Source organism: Podarcis gaigeae, assembly GCF_964106915.1.
Source record: "Podarcis gaigeae genome assembly, chromosome: 1".
Classification (NCBI taxonomy): Eukaryota; Metazoa; Chordata; class Lepidosauria; order Squamata; family Lacertidae; genus Podarcis; species Podarcis gaigeae.
Genome location: NC_139678.1, coordinates 78,995,848 through 79,013,717, shown reverse-complemented (window position 1 = coordinate 79,013,717; position 17,870 = coordinate 78,995,848). Strand labels below are relative to the sequence as shown.

Sequence of the window (17,870 nt, the reverse complement as noted above, 5' to 3'; positions counted from 1 at the left end):
CAAAGATTCCTGATTTAGCATTATGTACAAGCCAGAGACTGTGATTTAGAACAAACTAGTTAGTTATGGATTTTTTTAATAGCTGGGCAAATGGTTATGAGTTCCATACAACACAGTCAGATACAAGCAACACATCACAGTTCACATTCTCAAGGGTAGCAAGATCAGTGTTGAAAATGCCAAGATAACCCCACCCCAATTCCAAGAAGTGAAATCTGCCTTTGAACTAATCCCGCATAGGTTAGGAAATTCATATATTAGACCATAGCTCTTGCAGCTATTTGCCTTTGGAAGCTGGTGCCCATTTCACTATGTTTCTAAATTAGACCTGCTGGTACTGGCAACAAAAGCTGCTTCAAACATTACGCAATTCCTACATAGACAGCACTTCCATTTCTTAGTATGGATAAAGGGTTGTCAATGCTGATTGCCCTTGAGAAGCTGTAGGACTACAACTCTCATCATACCCAACCAAGGGCTAGGCTAGTTGAGGCTGATGGCAGTTACAACATGGCAACATTTGGATGACACCACATCAGATACCCCTGGTGGAGATCATAATGTGCATGCAGCATATGCAAAGATGGGTACTGCATGTATTCACAGTGAAACCCTGCATGGAATAGGACTGTGGCAGGGTGCTAACCTGCACATGGGTGTAATATTTAATTCCTGCATGAAATAGCCTGTCTAAGAATTAGCCATGCCATGGGCATACAATATGCAAAATATCCCAGAGTTAATGCATGCTTGAGCTTCCCTGCTCCCAAGCCTTTCCCCCCCAGTTGAGAGACAGCCATGCAAGCAACCCTCTCCCTCAATCATCTCTAGAAGATTCCCACTTTCTAGATTTGACCTCCCTCCCTGCTCTCTGGGCTCAAGCCCTGTCCCATGAGCACACCAATTTCCCACTCCTAAATGCAGTCTAGAATTCCCGAATGAATACTGCTACTGGAGCTCAGTGAGACTGGAAACCTTCCTATTTATTCAGCAACAGAGACAGAGCTTCACAACAGTTGCTAGGCTGATTTATAACTCCAGAACTCTCTGTACTCAGAGAACTGGCCTTTCTCTCTGTTAGCAGAATTGCTGTATATGCCACCAACATGGTCAGGCACTTTCTGACCCATTAACTGTGAAGGTCTGTGCCTTGTTCACTGAGAGATCTGACAAAGTGCTATGCGGCAAGGCAATTAGAACTGAAAGCTCTCTCAGCTAAGCTGTACCAACAAACCATATGGGAACCAGGAGAGTCCAGCACTTCAAGCTGACAACATATGACTTTGCCCATCGCTTCAGAGCTTGTGTTGCAATTCAAGAGTGCTATTTAAACCACAGATGTCTGATCCAACAATCATCACAGGCGCCCTTCCTCCTCAGCTCCAGGACTGGCCCTACTTTTAGGCAAAGTGAGATGACTGTCTCAGGCAGCACATGCCGAGTGTGTGTGTGTGTGTGTGTGTGTTAGAGAGAGCAATGGCAGCCCCCTGTCTACTCCTCCTAAGCAGTTCCCAGATAGAAGCGAAGGATGCTATCCTGTCACCAGTGTTGAAATAGAATTCAGCTGTTGGCCCAGTCAGCCTTTGTTCAGGGCAAGGGCACCATCTTGCTTTTTGCCTCAGGGAGTAAAATGTCTTGGTCCAGCCCTGTTAAGCTCTGTCAACTTTCATTAAGGTACTTTATTATCTTACCCTAGACCATGAGGCTGAACTAGATAATCTGTCGTTCTCCTGCTTTTGCTTTTGAGAATTCAAGGTCTTTGGGGAAGGATGTATTTTGATAGGTGGCTCTATAAACCTTGTCTAGTGCAGTGATGTTGAATCCAAATGGAAATTTTCATCATACATGGTTAGTTATCTACAATCCATTTTCCTCTCCAGCTGCATGTTTTTCCACCTGCTGTTTGGCTACAGTACACTGTGGTCTTGATACTTTGGCTGGACCTCTGCTACAGCCATGGTAATGAGGTTTTCATCCAGTGTGTCATGGCGCTCTGGGGTGCCTTGAATGATGGTCAGGGGTGCCGCGGGCAACACTGGCCTCTGTCCCTCTTTCCTTCCCTCTCTCCTCTAATGAACTCTCGTGTCTCTACCTCCCAAAGGCTTGCATAGCTGTTTGTTGCAGCAGCCCTGGCTACAAGCTTTGCAGGTGAATGGTGCCTCAGGAGCTGGTCAAGGAGTGCTGGTTGCCAGGAGCTGAGGTGGCCTTGGAGTAAGCAAGCGGGTGAAGGAGCCCAGCCAGCCAGCCCACCAGCCCTTGCTGTTGGGAATTGGCAGACAAGTATGAGGCCAGCTAGACAGGTGCCACGCTGGCCTCTTTTGTCCTTGCTTTGTGCAAGGCCTGCCTGGGAGCTGAGGGCCTGGTGCTGAAGGGGAGCCTTTCCATCCTGCAGGCCCAGCAGCACCCACTGCTGCCTCCCAAGGTAAGGTGCTGGCCTCACATTCACCTTTAGCCAGTCTCTGTTGGGCCACTAAGGCTGGGGGCATCCTCTTCCCAGACTCCTATGGGACAGTGTGAGGAGGCACCTCTTTGCAGTGTGGTGGGGCAGCTCAGAGACCAGGAGCAGCAGCAATGGCTGCTGAAAGGACTCCTAAGGAGAGGGGAGAGGAAAGGAAAGGAAAGGAGGCTGAGGGAACACTCCCCAAGAGAGGGTGTTTGAAAAAGGGTAAGAGGCTGTCAGCTCTGCAGGCAAGGGGTGACACAACTGGGCTCCTGAGTCCCATAGGGGTGCCTCAGAAAGAATGTAGTTGGTCAAGGGAGCTGTGGACTCAAAATGTCCTCTGCACTTATTGGTACTGTGAAAGCCTCTGCACTTATTGGTACTTTGTAGCAAATGTACAGCCCATGTAAATTGCACTGCTCTACTACTGAAGGAGGGATGCAGGTGGCGCTGTGGGTAAAACCTCAGCGCCTAGGACTTGCCGATCGCATGGTCGACGGTTCTAATCCCCGCGGTGGGGCGCGCTCCCGTCGTTCGGTCCCAGCGCCTGCCAACCTAGCAGTTCGAAAGCACCCCCGGGTGCAAGTAGATAAATAGGGACCGCTTACCAGCGGGAAGGTAAATGGCGTTCCGTGTGCTGCGCTGGCTCGCCAGATGCAGCTTGTCATGCTGGCCACATGACCTGGAAGTGTCTGTGGACAGCGCTGGCTCCCGGCCTCTAGAGTGAGATGAGCGCACAACCCTAGAGTCTGGCAAGACCGGCCTGTACGGGCAGGGGTACCTTTACCTTTTACTACTGAAGGAGTTTTGAAAGGTACTGGATGCCTTACACAGGCTATCCATCCATCTTAGGACCACAAGAAGCATGTCTAAACCTTGACATCCCAAGATTTTTCCATGGATGTATTCATATTCATTTCCATGTGTGGTTGCCAAGATCCTAATAGCATAACTAAATTCTTCAGTAACTCCCCAGGGCTACCACTTTCAACATCACAGGCACAAGGCAACATTTTTAATGTAGTAGCAGCTGAAATTACAGCACATGCATGGATAATGTAACTTGAAATGTGGAGGCTGGGGGGGGTGTGCTGATTCCAGGGTGGGAGTGTGGAGAACCATAGCAGGTAAAACAACAATACCTTCATTTCCTTTAGACTGTTCATCTTCCAGCTCAAGCTCAAATAAGCCACAGCCAGCTGTATCAATAAGCAACAACGGAATGCAAGTTTCTTCTGTGGAAGCCACCCCTGGCAGGTCCCTGACAAGTTATTAGAAAGTACAATAAGTTAATGACCCTTAACTAGCATGAGTATAAACAGCAGCACATTCATTCTGTTTTAGAATCCTAACACAAATTGACCTAGACTATTCCACAGAACCTCCATAGGTCAGGCCGCAGAGCAGAAGTATCCTCCCTTCTGTGGGACTGCAGGTCCCACCATCCGAACGTTTGTCATCTGAAATGTCAGTTATCGAAACACAAAGAATTATACCCAAACCTGGTAACACAAACAGCTGGTTCAGATATCCGAGCAGCCAGAGTTTACCCACTTCCTTACTTGTTTGTGTTTTGCTGGTCAGTGGCAGCCATTATGGGTGGAAACCATGAAGAAAGGAACGGAGGATACAAGGTGAAAACAACTGTGCCTTTAAACCTATCTCCTGCTCTCCCTTCAAAATTCTAAACAAAGAATTCTTCAAAACTCCTGTCTGTAATGGCAACGCAACTTTCAATAGCATCAACGAAAATACAGAAAGTAGAAGATAAAAGCACATGTCAACAGTGTCAAAGAGCCAAATTACAGATGCAAGATTCTACAGTGCAGATGCTTGTACATTTTAGTACCTGGAGCCAAAAGGAAGTGCCCTTTGATGTATTACAAGAGACAATGTTCTGACAGCTGCAATATTAGAAAAAGGCACAAAGCACAGTCTTGATAACCTCAAATACAACATTGACTTAACATAAGTTTTGTACTTCAAGAAGCCATATTAATAATCCACATTTGAAAATGAAAGTTGTTTACTTGCATTCATAACCACTGAACGCTAAACACTTTTAAGGGTTCCAGTGTAAATTCATGGAGCCAAGATTTGCCATTGTGGAAAATTAACAATTCAATTTTTTACTTGGGTTGTATCAGAGTAAGAACAAAACCCAGAATTACAGTTCAAGGTCAATACTTTTGGGTTTCCCCAAATTATTTGCACTTGTTTTGTTAACTTTGCATTCCGCTTGGAGAAAATGTGCTCCAAAAGCCCAATTCGAATAATTTTCCTTGAAAACAGAGTCAACATACCTCCAATGCAACATGTTTAGGATTGCAACCCAAGCTTCCTTTGAGATGAAAGTCTTCAACAAGTGCTCATTATCATTATTATTATTATTGAGATACCAGTAGGGTTTGGAATAGTTTCTAATTTACACAGTAGAATAAAGGGAATCTATTTTCACAATGTTTTATTTAAATTTCAATTTATCTAGTGCTCAATAAGGAACATCTAGTAACTGATTCTCATTTCTCCCTTGTTTCAGAGCTCCCATCTTCTTTTCAAGGTGGTCCATTTTATTTAAATCATCAAAATGTGCTGCAACATTACATGATTACCACGTCAGGCAGTGCATAATTAAATCATGTCCTTATCATATGAAAATGATCATTATTCCTAATGTTTGTTTCGGAGAAAGTCAAGAGTCTTCAGTTGCTCAGATTTTCTATTTTTACTTTCCTAGGTCTCCTCTTAGTGCACACCTGCTAAGCAAACTGTCTCCTTCAAGGGCACCATTAAGGATACTTCTTTTGTGGTTCAGGATGACAGCAGGTTACTTTCATTTCTCAATAATAGTCTTGATTTGAGTGATTTTGTGAATGCCACTTCTAAAGATAATCTGCTGCATAAGTACAGTATTCCAATGGAGAGAAAAATCACATTTCCTTCTGAGAAAAGCTGGGGGCTGGAAGAACAGGCTTGGAAATCTATATATAAATGCAAAAGCCTGAAAATAGAGTAATCCCTCCAACTGCTACTTATTTTAGTTTAAACTAGAAGTGCATCAGGACTCTTGTACTTGCTTGGAGGTTATGTTGTCAGTCCTAATCATCCAACCCCCAGTTCCAGACATCTGGAAGATGGCTTTGGCTGCCTGGGAGGAAGGACACTCTGCATGTGCTACAAGATGCTCTTGTTCAGAAGATTACTTTGGAAAGGCCTGGAAAGTCAGTGGAAGAGCATCTGCTTTGCATCTGGAAGGTCCCAGATTCAATTCCTTACATCTTTAGATAGAGCTGGGAAAGAATCCTGACCTAAACTCTGGAGATCTGCTGCCAAACAGGGTCAACAATACTGAGCCCGATGGACCAATGGTCTGACTCTATATAAGTCAGCTTCCTATGTTTCTAGTTTCAAATTAAAATCCTCTGGAAGCCTCTCCCTTGCATTTTTCCTGCAGGCCCCAGGTGACCTATCCTTTGTTCCATGTTTAAAGTACTAAGCAATTGCTGATTAGTTCAGCATAAATATTTCAGCATTCCCCTACTTTTCTTGTGCTGCAATGCCTCAGCTGCAGAACAGCCCACACACATTGGCCGAAAGACAGAGCCATCACAATGCTGAGACTTTTAATGTTTGCCAATTATGGGCTGCTTTCAGATCCATCTTATATACTGAAAATGGTTTCGGCCACAGAAAATCATACTGATACATGCACCAGTTTTCTTCTTCTGCAAGTAAATTTAAACAAAGCTTGCAAGGCGTTAACGGAACTGTTATGATGGCAAAGTGGTTTTCATGACATCAGCAGCAAGAACTGAGGGGTGGAAGGGAGAACTGAGGGAATACTTGCTAATTTTGGGTCCAAGCACATCCTAAAGACAGGAGTTTGGGTTACTAATCCAGATGCTGCTGTGAGAAAATTTAAGACATGTATTACCATTGACAGAAGCATTTTCTTGGTTTTGCACTCCCTTGGTCTTGGTGTTTAGCATATCCCAAACAACATATTCCTTAAATCTTAAAATAAGATATATGATAAGCATAAAAGCTGTTTGACAAGGAAGTTCTTTCAGTCTTATGTGCTGGAACTAGCAGTGCCTTACAAGGTGTAGAGCCAAATATTCTTCTCAGATTCATTAATAACATGTATATACAATGAAGGCTGAATTCTCAATATGCCTGAAATCCACCAAGATACGAGCCTTTCAAATTACTATGAGCCTTCATATCTCAGCACTCAGAGGAAGCCAGGGAAGAATCAGCAAAACAAGGCCACATGATAATTCGAAATGCTGCGGTGTTGACTGCACTGGTGAATGGCGTGTTGCTCCCTCAGAAATTAGTAGGGGAGAAGCTTTCAGAAAGCTCTCACCCTTGTTGTCAGGAAGAAACCCTCATTACCGCCCTCTGGCCAAGAGCAGAGGCAGATTCTTTTCTTTTAGCCACCAACATATCAAGTACAGATTTCATGCACAAATGTGAATTTGTGACAGCAGCCCAAAGCTGCCCATGTGCCAAATGAATTTTGCATGATTTGCCCTTGGTTAATCATGCAGTCCTGCCTTGCTGTGATTTGATGTCCATTAATCTTTTTTTGACCAATAAAAGGAGTACAACAGAAGAGGTACTTTCCTTATTAGCTTAGCAAGAGTTTCCTTAATGCTATGAATAATTATTCCTTTAAATTCCAGCCATACCTCACATAGGCACATACACCTGCTATAATTAGGGTCCAGGTCAAATCATTTATTGCCTATGGGCAAAGGTGATTGCTCAAAAGGTACACAACAAATCACATTTGCAAATTCAAATCCTAAAAATACTACTTATACAAAACCACCAAAAGTAAAAGGCAGAATGAAGAATAAAAAAGGAATTAAACAAGGGATAAGGAAAACAATAAAATGAATAATTAAACAATCTTCAAATCAGGGCATCACCATGACAATTTATAGTTATCTCTGAAAGCACCCAGAGCAAGAAACACTCAAAGTCCCCCCCCAAAATCTGACTAAAGATAGCATGCAGTCTGACTCTATATAAGTGTTCCAAAAACAAAGGACAAAATAAGGTAGAATATCTTTAAACATTACATCTCAGCAATTCCACTAAGAGTATGAGGCATAGGGGTAAGAGAGGAAAGAGAGGAAAAGAGCCACTACATTCATTACATCTGACCTACAGAGCAACCCAAAGGAAACCACTCCATTATTAATTCCTTCCTTGCTAATACCACATAATGTGTATTTTTTCTATATACAGTGAGCAGCCTCTTCAGTTATCTGTCTTAAAAACTCAAGCCCATTTTGTTTAAAAATTTTAAAAGAACATTATCAGCACTTTTAACCAGTGTCAAGCAAAGCAGCGTTGTTAATTTGCCTGTGCTGTTCTTTCCAATCATGCTTACCCAAGGTAGTTCACAATAAGCAGAATAAAAATTATGAAGCAAGGTGGGCTCCTTCTACTTTCATTAACTGACAACAGGGAGACACCTTGCTGCGGCTACCAAGACTAAAATGACGCCAAATGCAAACAGCATCCTCCCCCAAGCTCAGGAAAATAATTTCCGCCTGGAAAAACTGAAAACCAAGTGCGAGATCCTGTAAAAGTTAAGCCTTCTCTGTACACTTACCTAGAAGCAGGTTCACTGAATGTAGAAACATAAACTTCTGTGCAAATATGTACAGAATCAGGTTGTATGGTATCACTTAATTCAACTGGAGATACATAAACTCATCTGTAACTCTCTCAATGAAATAACTAAGACTTTAGAATGCTGGGGGCAGGAGGAGAATATTGATTAGCACAAGGGCAGGGAACCGATGACCCTTCACATGTTGCTGGACTACAGCTCCCATCATCCCTGACCATTGACTATGCTGGTTGGGGATGATGAGAGATGGAGTTCAGCAACATCTGGAGGTAACCCCTTTAGCTAACCTAGGATTATCACCATTTGGTACCCGAGCTTTACAGCTTGGTTTGTGTGGGAATCTTAGAACTCTAGAAGACTGGTCTCCCCTTTTCTTAGCCTACAGCATGGGGAAAGGGAGAATATTTCAGGTTAAGAGGTTGCTCTGGAACTCAATGAAGTCAGTGAGAATTTATGCAGCCTTCAATTTGCTGCAGCATTAAACCCTAACTGAAGAGTGTAACATCTTCCTTCATTCAAAACAATAATTCATTTTTTATTGTTGATCATTTCTTTCAGCCCTTAGAAAGTATTTCACTGCAATTGCGATCAATATTGCATACTGAAATTATCTTCTTGGTGATTTAAATCCATAATGTGAGTTTCTTTATATATAAAAAAAATCCATATTATCCTGATGTAAGTGTTCCCTGAATACTAACTACTCTATTTTCTTTTACACAAAGATAAGGCTCTGTTTGAAGTCCTGCTATGTTTTGCATTTTAGTGGTTGCAAAGATAAAAATTCAAGTACTCCATTCTGAGCACTGCTGACAGCAATTTCCAGTTGCTACCAGTGGATATAACAGATTATGGCCAATATGAGTCCAACTCACAGTGAAGTTTCATATTAGCAGCCTTTTAAAAACTGGATCTTTCAATATACTGCATACGCTTTGGGTTTGTTTGTTTGTTTGTTTGTTTCATATAGTTTTATAAGTTTAAAAAATTATGTATTACGTTTGGAACAACTGCCTGGTTCCCATGCCCTGCCATCACCCAGCTTGCACCTAACCCTAACCTCATAACTAAAACAATCAGATATTGTTCCCTGTTTAGCCCTGTCCCTTTTCTCCTCCCCTTGACATGTACTCCGTGAAGTGCTATGCACACTGATGATGCTGCATATAAAGATCATCTAAAAAAGACTTATTCATTTGTTGAACAAACAACATCACACCCAACAGTGAAAGATTAGAGTGACATTCCATAGAGGGATATTCCTCATTCCATAGATGAGTGTGCACGACATGCTCCCAATTTTTTAAAGCAGTCGGTAATATTATTATGCCAACACTGGGCATTGGAATCAAAGGCTAAGACTCAAAGAGACATGGAATAGGCTCCAAGTACCCAAGAGGGCTCTAAACTTGTTTTCCACTACTTCTTAACCCCACCCACCAAAAACAAAATAAAAATACCCAGATAGCAAACTGCCCTTGAATCTTAGTTTCAAAAATCGTTGTGGTACGAGGGCCAGCTATTTCAGCCCCAAAGACTTCGGCTGGGTATGTGCAAGCCATTGGGCCCACAGTGACTGCAAAATCAGGCCCACAAGATATAACTGGTTGCTATATAACTTTGCTTTACTTAAATTAAAAAAACAAACAAACAGAACTGCACATAAATCTATTCTGCAACCAGTGCAGGGAAAACCAAGATCAATATTTGCTAAATGAAAGACAATAAAAAAACACCCACCCTGGTTTGCTAAAATAGAGGCAAAAAGAAAAAGAAAAAAGGATAATTGCAGATAGCAGAAAACCCTGCATATTCTCCATCAATATTAATTGACAATGTCAATCCGCACTGAAAATGTTTAGAGTCAGGAGAAACAGCAAGCAAGCAGGCACAGTGTCACTTACCTCAGTAAATGTTGCGCAACAGAGCAGTGAGCCGAGAGGCGGCCGCCGTACATCTCAGTGGAAGCCCACTGCATGATGGTCTGGTGCATTCGGTACTGCACCGTGAGCATCTTCACAACATGGTCATCATATTTCTGAATCAGCCGTTCCATTAAACTGAGAGAAAGACCCTCTGTGGCAGCCCTGCACCGACAGAAAGAAAGCAATTAGCAAGGTCCTCCAAACAAAGAGAAAGAGCAAATTTATTAAGAAAATTGCAAAGAGAGCCACTGCCACCTTTATCACGTGTGTGTGTCTCAGATATGTATAGAAAAATGTTATGATGGCTATTATAAATAACGGCTGTATTCCAATAAGTGAATACTTAAAGCGCAGTTGGAGATTTCCCAGTGTTTGCTTGCACCTGCAGTTTTTTTGCCTCCACTACTCACAAAAAGCTGCATGTACAGCTGTCTGAATCTCAGCCAATTTGCTCCAAAATGCTCCAGATTCCCACACTTAAGACATGCTAAAGTCCTATTTAGAGATGTGTTAACCTAGGAATAATGGGAGGACTTCTTCCCCTAGCTCATAATGCCTTATTATAGTCAATGGTACATAAGACCCCAAATATCAGTAAACAGCAGTAAGGCAGGGCACTGCCATGCACCTGACCTGTGGTCTGTCACACTGCTGCTGCTTTGAGGGGATGGGTGAGGTGCAAATCATGGGCTGAGTCAATTCAGCCCTCCTGCTGGTGAGTTTGCACTACACGGGTCTTGTGGCTGCCTCCCCCTGCTGGTAAGCAGGAGTGATGTAACTGACTAGAGGTCAAATGAGAGGTGCTGCCCCACCAATACTGCCAAATACTATTCTGGAGTATAGCCTTATACTGTAAGCACTCTAGACAGAAACTTTGCCACTTTTATCCTGGGCAATTTACATCCTGAAGCTCAGCAGATCTGGACTTGGCCAGTATTTAAATGGAAAGTGTTCCATGGAGAAAAGACAGGACACAAATGTAAATAAATATATTAAGTTGGTCAAATAAGACAAGACACCTATTTATTGCTGTATGATCTATTCGACAACAAGAGTTGATGGATTAGCCAGATTTCAAGAGCCCCAATCCAGTAGGTCTACTGGAAAAGCCTGTGAACACCAGAGTTTTCAATTCATTTTTAAACACAGAAGCTCCTCTTCCACTTTCTCCTGCCTAGGTCCCCAAACTGCTTTTAAACGCTCTAGAATTTTAAAAAAGAACAGCTTGCCATTCAGCAAGTGAAATGGTATGAAAATGGTGTTGATCCTGTGTGACAAAAATGGATGGGAAAAACCATTGGTGTCTGCATGGATCTGGTGCATGCAGCACCCTGGCAACTGCAGCCCCTGGGGTTTCTCCACACCTATATTAGAAAATGCCTTCCTAATCAGGTCCAAGAAATAAGAAGCAAGCCTATAGTCATCTCGCACAGTTAAAAACCCTTTGTTTTAAGTCAGGCAGTAAATGCTCAGTCTAAAGTATCTTTTTTTAATGGACTCTCATAAAATGTCGGAGTGGCAATAAAGCTCACCATGGGTCTCCAATAAAACTCCTGTGTACACTAACACGGCCATTTCCAGTATATTGTGCAACCCACTACAGAGGCCAATAACAGGCTATATGGTGAATAAATAGAGAGATATTTCACCTTTTAATAAAATGTGGCATTATTTCACCACTAGTTATTGTCAATAACTGCTGATTTTGCAAAGATTAAGCAAGAAACAATTCTTTGATCTCCTCAAATGTCCGATGTCTGCAAGAGCAGAATAAACAATGGCTATGGACCAATGCACCCACATAGTCTCTCTAAGGAAGTTTGTCTGCCTAAGGAATGTCTGTCTAAGGAAGTGTGTCTAGCAAATGAGGCATTTTAAAGTGGTCCACAACGCCCTTGAAATTCAAAGCCAAGATTGTTCTCAACAATTATTTCTAATGTAGATTTTTTAAAAAGCAATTTCTCAATGAGCTGGTAACAACAACATATCAAGGTTTTATCTAATTATGAAAGATAATCACAGACTGAGAGACAGGGGCAGGAGAGAATCTCCTGGGAAAATAACAAGGTTTCTTGTGTTTTCTCCAAGAGTGGTCCTGAATGATTATCCTGAAATGGTGCAAAAGTGTGTGGGTGGTGGAAAACAGACAAACAACCTTCAATACAACATTATCACAAACGGATGTAGCAAGGCCAACTGATGAGATCAATTCTCAATTTTCAGCACCACTGAAGCAATGAATATATGCTTTGGAAACAAACGTGTCTCTTGGGTTGCAAGCAGTATTGCAACTAGCAATCAAAGCACTATTTTGACGGCATGAATTGCACACCACAATACTTCCATTGTGTTCTGCATGGTGGCTCTAGACATGGCCAAGTTAAGTCTAGGATGGACAGCTCCATGCAGAGTTCAAAGTGAAGCTAGGTTAGAATGTTGTTTAGGCAATAGATAAACCCGGGCTAAGCATTAAATAAAGCCACAGCTCCATCTGGGTGCATGTGTGTCCCTCACCACACCTACTCACCCAATGGGTGAAACTCTTCTGGTTATAGTAGCTTTGTCTGTTCCAGCAGCAATAAGACTCCAATGACGTGGGGCAGGAAAATGGGTTGTAGCCAACTAAGTTATACTCTGAGTAAGCCCACTGAAATTAATAGACCTAAGTGAGTCATGCCCATTATTTTCAGTGGGTGTACTTTGAGGAGGACTAGCATTGGATACAACACAGTGGTTTTGTTGGAGCTTCTGGACTGGAGTCTTCATAGCTGGAGGGTGTCAGTGCTACTTCCTCAGGCCAGAGAGGTGTTGGCAGAATGGCCTTTTCCTTAGCTAGATTTACTGGAGCAGTAGAGAGCACACAGTTCCTTCTGACCCTCTGGTTCTTCCTCCAAGTCCATGGCGCCATCCCTTGAAGACGGGAGTCAGGCTCTGAGGTCATAGCACATTTTTTGCTGGTATGCTCAAGCCATGTTTGTAATGCTGAACTTCCAGGCCAACTTCTGAGCCCCAGAGAAACCTCTCCAAAGCAGTTTCCTCTAGCTTTGGGAGCTTCCAAATTTTGATTAGAGACACTCACAGTGAGCTCCCATGAAAAGAACAGGCTATAAACAACAACGAGTAACTTGTTTTGTGAAAGGAGGCCTAAAATATTGCCAGTGTCCCAGCAGAGGAAACAGAAAACCACAAAAACACCAGTGCCTCTGCTGCTCTAGCGCCAGCCCCCTTGGAAGTTGAGAGAGCATCAAGAAAGGCCTGGGATGTAAAGTGAGGGGTTGCAGTGGGAGTGGGAAGCTGAGCAGAGGCAGCTTATGAAAGCTTCTCTTTTCCCCCAGCCCACATCTCAGGAGATCTCTGTGGATCCCCTGGGGGTTGCAGTGGGGAAGAAAAGAGAGAATTCACTTTTCGCAAACACCCATGTGCAAGAAGAGCACAGATCGTGCAACCCGGTGACTGGACTGATCAATTACAAACTATACATCTTTAATGATGCCGGCAATGTCAATCAATAAAAGAGAAGCAAATGTATAGCTGTGTTTTAAAACATTACGATCAACTTTGTACTGTTTAATAGGTTGAATTAATAAAACTACCAGCATTATCCAACATGTAGGAGGTTATAAAAACCCTCTATACATCCAAAAACCACTACCCAAGAGATACTGAAGACTCTTGGATCTACAGGAAGCATGAAGAAGGTAGAAATAGTGAGTGCAAAGGCACAGGGGGAAATGACAAACAACCCACACCACTTTTAAAACATTTTATAAATTAATTTTTAAGTTTAAAATAAACTTTATGAATAACACATTAAGGCAACTAAATAGCCAATATGCAAAATTAGCGGTATACAGGGCATTCTGCATTAAATCTTCCTCCCACTCTGCTCCCAGTCATCCAAAGACCACTTCCCACACGGCATTTGCAAGTTTCATGTAAAAAATACACATTTGCCATTATATCTGAAGTGCAAAGAAATAAACTTTAAAGCTACTTCAGATACTATGGGAGATGTATGTTTCCTCTGTGCAGGAAAATTACAATATATGAAGCAGGCCTAAAGCAGATGACAGCATGCTGTAAACCACAGCATTAAGTGACCATAAAACTCAGAGCCATTAAACACAACAAAACCAGAATGTTTCCTCAACCAAAAGTTTTCTGCCCACTATCCAGAGTTTCTTAGTTGCCTCTATGAAATAAGAGAAATTAAGATTAGAATGTCAGAGTCTTGATCACCAGCCTGGATAGTTCAGTGGATTAGAGTGTGGCGCTGATGATGCCAAGGTTGCAGGTTCGATCCTTGTATGGGACAGCTGCGTGTTCCAGCAGCTGGCCATTGCAGGGGGTTGGACTAGATGAATCTCAGGATGCCTTCCAGCTCTGCAAGTCAAATGACTCCCCCATATAAAAGTACAGCAGTGAGTAACTTCCCAGCATACAAATAGGGGAGAGAAGAGCGTATGAAAAGCTGCCAGCATGGAAGTGGACATCATGGTGCACATCTTACATGCATTCATCTTCATCCAGTGAAACCCCTGTTTGTAAGATACATTTGGACTAACTGCCTGGTTAGCTTGGAGATTTCAAGGGCCGCATTTGAACATCTGATACTTGCTCAACAAGCCCACATATGCTCAGCTTTGCACGCTCATAGAAATTGGGTCAGTACAGTTGAAGCACCAATGTAAGGGGTTTATAAAAAAAGTATTAGCTCTTGTGCCATCCCACTGATGGTAACAATGAGGTTGCAGAAGCAGATACAATCTGCCAGCCAGCCATGCTGAGGCCCAGGAGGGCAGTTGACCATGACCTCACTCATATATTCTGTCCTGGAATCCTTGCCTAGGCAATGAGCGGTTGTGGAAAGGGAGGGGGGTGTCTGTCTATGCTGAGTACAGCAGGAAAAGAAATGCATAAGAGACCCTAGAGTTCAGAAAATCATTAAATACAAGTCTGACTTGTCTTTTTCAAATTGGAGAAGGAATCTGGTGGCCTTATGCTAAAGGAAGAGAGACAGGAATCAATAAAAATCAAGAGCGTGCAGGAAATTGCATGCCACAAAGGAAGAGTTGGGTACCTTTTTGGTGAGGAGGGGAGAAAAGATCACTAGTTTCTGACCTGAAGAGAAATTATTTCTTGATCCCGCATGTTATGATGAGTTATCTTATAAGTTACCCTGTAAGAAGCCAACAAACCACATCTTCCCACCAAGGGAGATTATTTGGTCAGAAGTTAACACTATTAATATAGAGAATTCTAGAAGGTGCACAGATTTCCTGAACTGAGTATGTGATATTCTCACTGTATTTCAGGTAGAAAAGCCCTTCTTCAGGATAAAATAGTTTGCAAACTAAATGAATAGTCATGAGGTATAGCTGCCTTAAGCTGAAACTGCTAAAGCACACAGGAAATCAACCAACCCACAATGACAAAGGAAAATAAATTAATACAATGAAAATGTGACATGGTTCTCCAGTATGAAGATGGTGCATGATCATTATCAGCAATATTTAAATAGCAGAGTATAATCAGCATGATACTGAATTAATGTAGATGATCTAGGAGTATAAAGTCTGAGGGGGAAAGATGAATGAAAATGAGAAGATTATAAGCATAGCTAGGACTAAATCATGTTGTAATAACAATATGCAATCCAGACTTCATTATCAATCTCCTACAAGAGAGCCCAATGTTTTGGACATTCCAAATTGAATTGCACCCATTTGCACAACCTTTTGTCACTAGCATACCACTAGTTTAGTACTTGGAAAAGCTGGTTAGCTCTGCCACCTATCATGTTCTGCACCTTACTGTAGTTCTCAAGGAATATACATCAGCAGGCAATAACTGCTCCCAATGATAGTTCAGCTTTGCTTACTGGCAAATTAAGGAAAGAAAAGCTATGTTTGCTTTCTTATGTCCAATGGCTACTCAACTGGTTACACATGCTTGAAGCCAATTTTGTGCAAGGGTGACGCAAAGCCCAAGTCAATGGCTCAGTGCAGATAATCACTGTCCTAAATCAGAGTTCAGGTGATTGGGGGGAAAGGGCAATCCTAGGGCTCCCACACTCCCCCTCCTTTGCTTGAAAGGTAGAAAGTAACAGCTTCCACTTTCAAACAAACCACAATTTCCACTTTGCAATTTGTTCTTGTCCAAGTTAAAACAAATCAGGATCAAGCTGCAGTGTGATTCCCTCTAATGACCACCTGCCCCAACTGAGATGGTAGCGAACACTGGGGAGTGGCCTCTACAGTGGAATGGAGAATGTACACAGATTTCCTTGGAATGTGCCTAATCATCATAAAACACCTCTTCTCCATGTTTTGCAAGGGATTTGGAGCTCAGATGATGAGGGGACGGTGAGACACATTTGCTGCTGCTGTTGTCATTCCCCCCTGCCATCACCCAGCTGCACCACCCTCCATGCATGTGAGGGAAAAGGTCTGTAGCAGGAAGCGTTCTGTATTTTTGCAAACTCCCAGCATGATTTAGAACACATTTAGAACATGCAGGATTCTAAGCTATACCATGAGTGGTGGGACTGGGTGACAGGGATAACATCTGAATATGGCATTTGTTTCTCTCCAGTTCTGCCCAGTGTTGGGTTTTCTTTATATCAAACCTATATACACTTTCTTCTCCAGCACCATTTCAAAAATTTGCATTCCCATTTTATTATGTTATTATCCACATAAATAGCATGAAGATTTAAAGGTGACAACCAACAGTGACAATCTGCTAGAGAAACAGAGTTCCACACACACAAAACAGGAATTCCCCCTCCTCTCCTGTTCCTTGCAATCCCCTGCACACATGCCAAAATTTGCTCCAGAAGATTGGAAGATCTTGTCAATTTCTACATGCAAGTTTTTTAAAAATGCCAGTGTTAAAATTCATCCAGTCAGCATATAAACATGTCTGCTTCACTATGTCTATTCCATTTCTAATTTCTGTTCCAGTCATTTAACTCTGTTGTCTTGCTCAGTTCATCTCTCTCTCTCTCTCTCTCTCTCTCTCTCTCTCTCTCACACACACACACACACACACACACACAGATAATCCATTCTCATCTTTTGAGGACACTTTTTATTATTTCTTTTTTATTAAAGCTTCATTTTATTCTAATTTGTTTTTAAGATCATAAAACTGAAAAACAAATGTATTTAATATTTTAATTCTCATTTTCAGACAGATTTTGAAAACTTTTTATTGCATCAGGGTTTTACGATTAATTTTATTATTCTTGCTGTCTCATCAGATTTTTGCTTACGTACCAGTTTGATACTGCGTATATTGTTTGATATTGGGTAATTTTTTCATGACTACTTCATTCTCTCCTTTGCTTTTGATAAACCTTAAAAACAACAACATTCAAATTCTATGTTCTCATGCTTCTCTTCTACATCTGGCACCACAGGTATGCAAGATGCAAAGCAAGCCAAGTTACTTTCTGTCTATATATTTTAAATATCCAAATTTATCTCGTTTGTTCTTTGCAATCTCAAACATGTTGGACGGTATAGGAAACAGTGAGCTTCCCTGACAGAGACTAATTTTTAGCTATTTAAGAACATCTACTTTAATTATAACTTGTCTTTACATAGATTGAAAGTTATTATTTTGTTCAGACAACCAAAAATATCCAGATGAAGAATGTATGAAGTGGTGCTTTTCTACAACTTACGTATGTAGGGAGATGGGAGAGGTTGTGGTCTGTGAGGAAACTGAGGCAGGAGAGTTGTCCTGGAAAGGAAAATTCGATGGAAGGGAGATTGAGGCAGGGATATGGGAGTTGGCAAATGGAGTGAACAAAGGGACACGCCTAATATTTATTTGTCCAGGATGGTGT

The 17,870-nt window shown here is 42.0% G+C and overlaps 1 protein-coding gene across 1 annotated transcript in view; it reads right to left on the bottom strand.

Moving 5' to 3' along the window:
* The window catches only part of IGHMBP2 (immunoglobulin mu DNA binding protein 2), a 68,790-nt gene that overhangs the window by 15,646 nt on the left and 35,274 nt on the right, over window positions 1-17,870 (bottom strand). The window contains exons 9-10 of the mRNA XM_083756142.1: window positions 9,995-10,177; window positions 3,583-3,701 (exon numbers count right to left, since the gene is read on the bottom strand). Of these exons, the coding sequence (XP_083612268.1) occupies window positions 3,583-3,701; window positions 9,995-10,177 (302 nt within the window). The remainder of the gene's footprint in view (window positions 1-3,582; window positions 3,702-9,994; window positions 10,178-17,870) is intronic.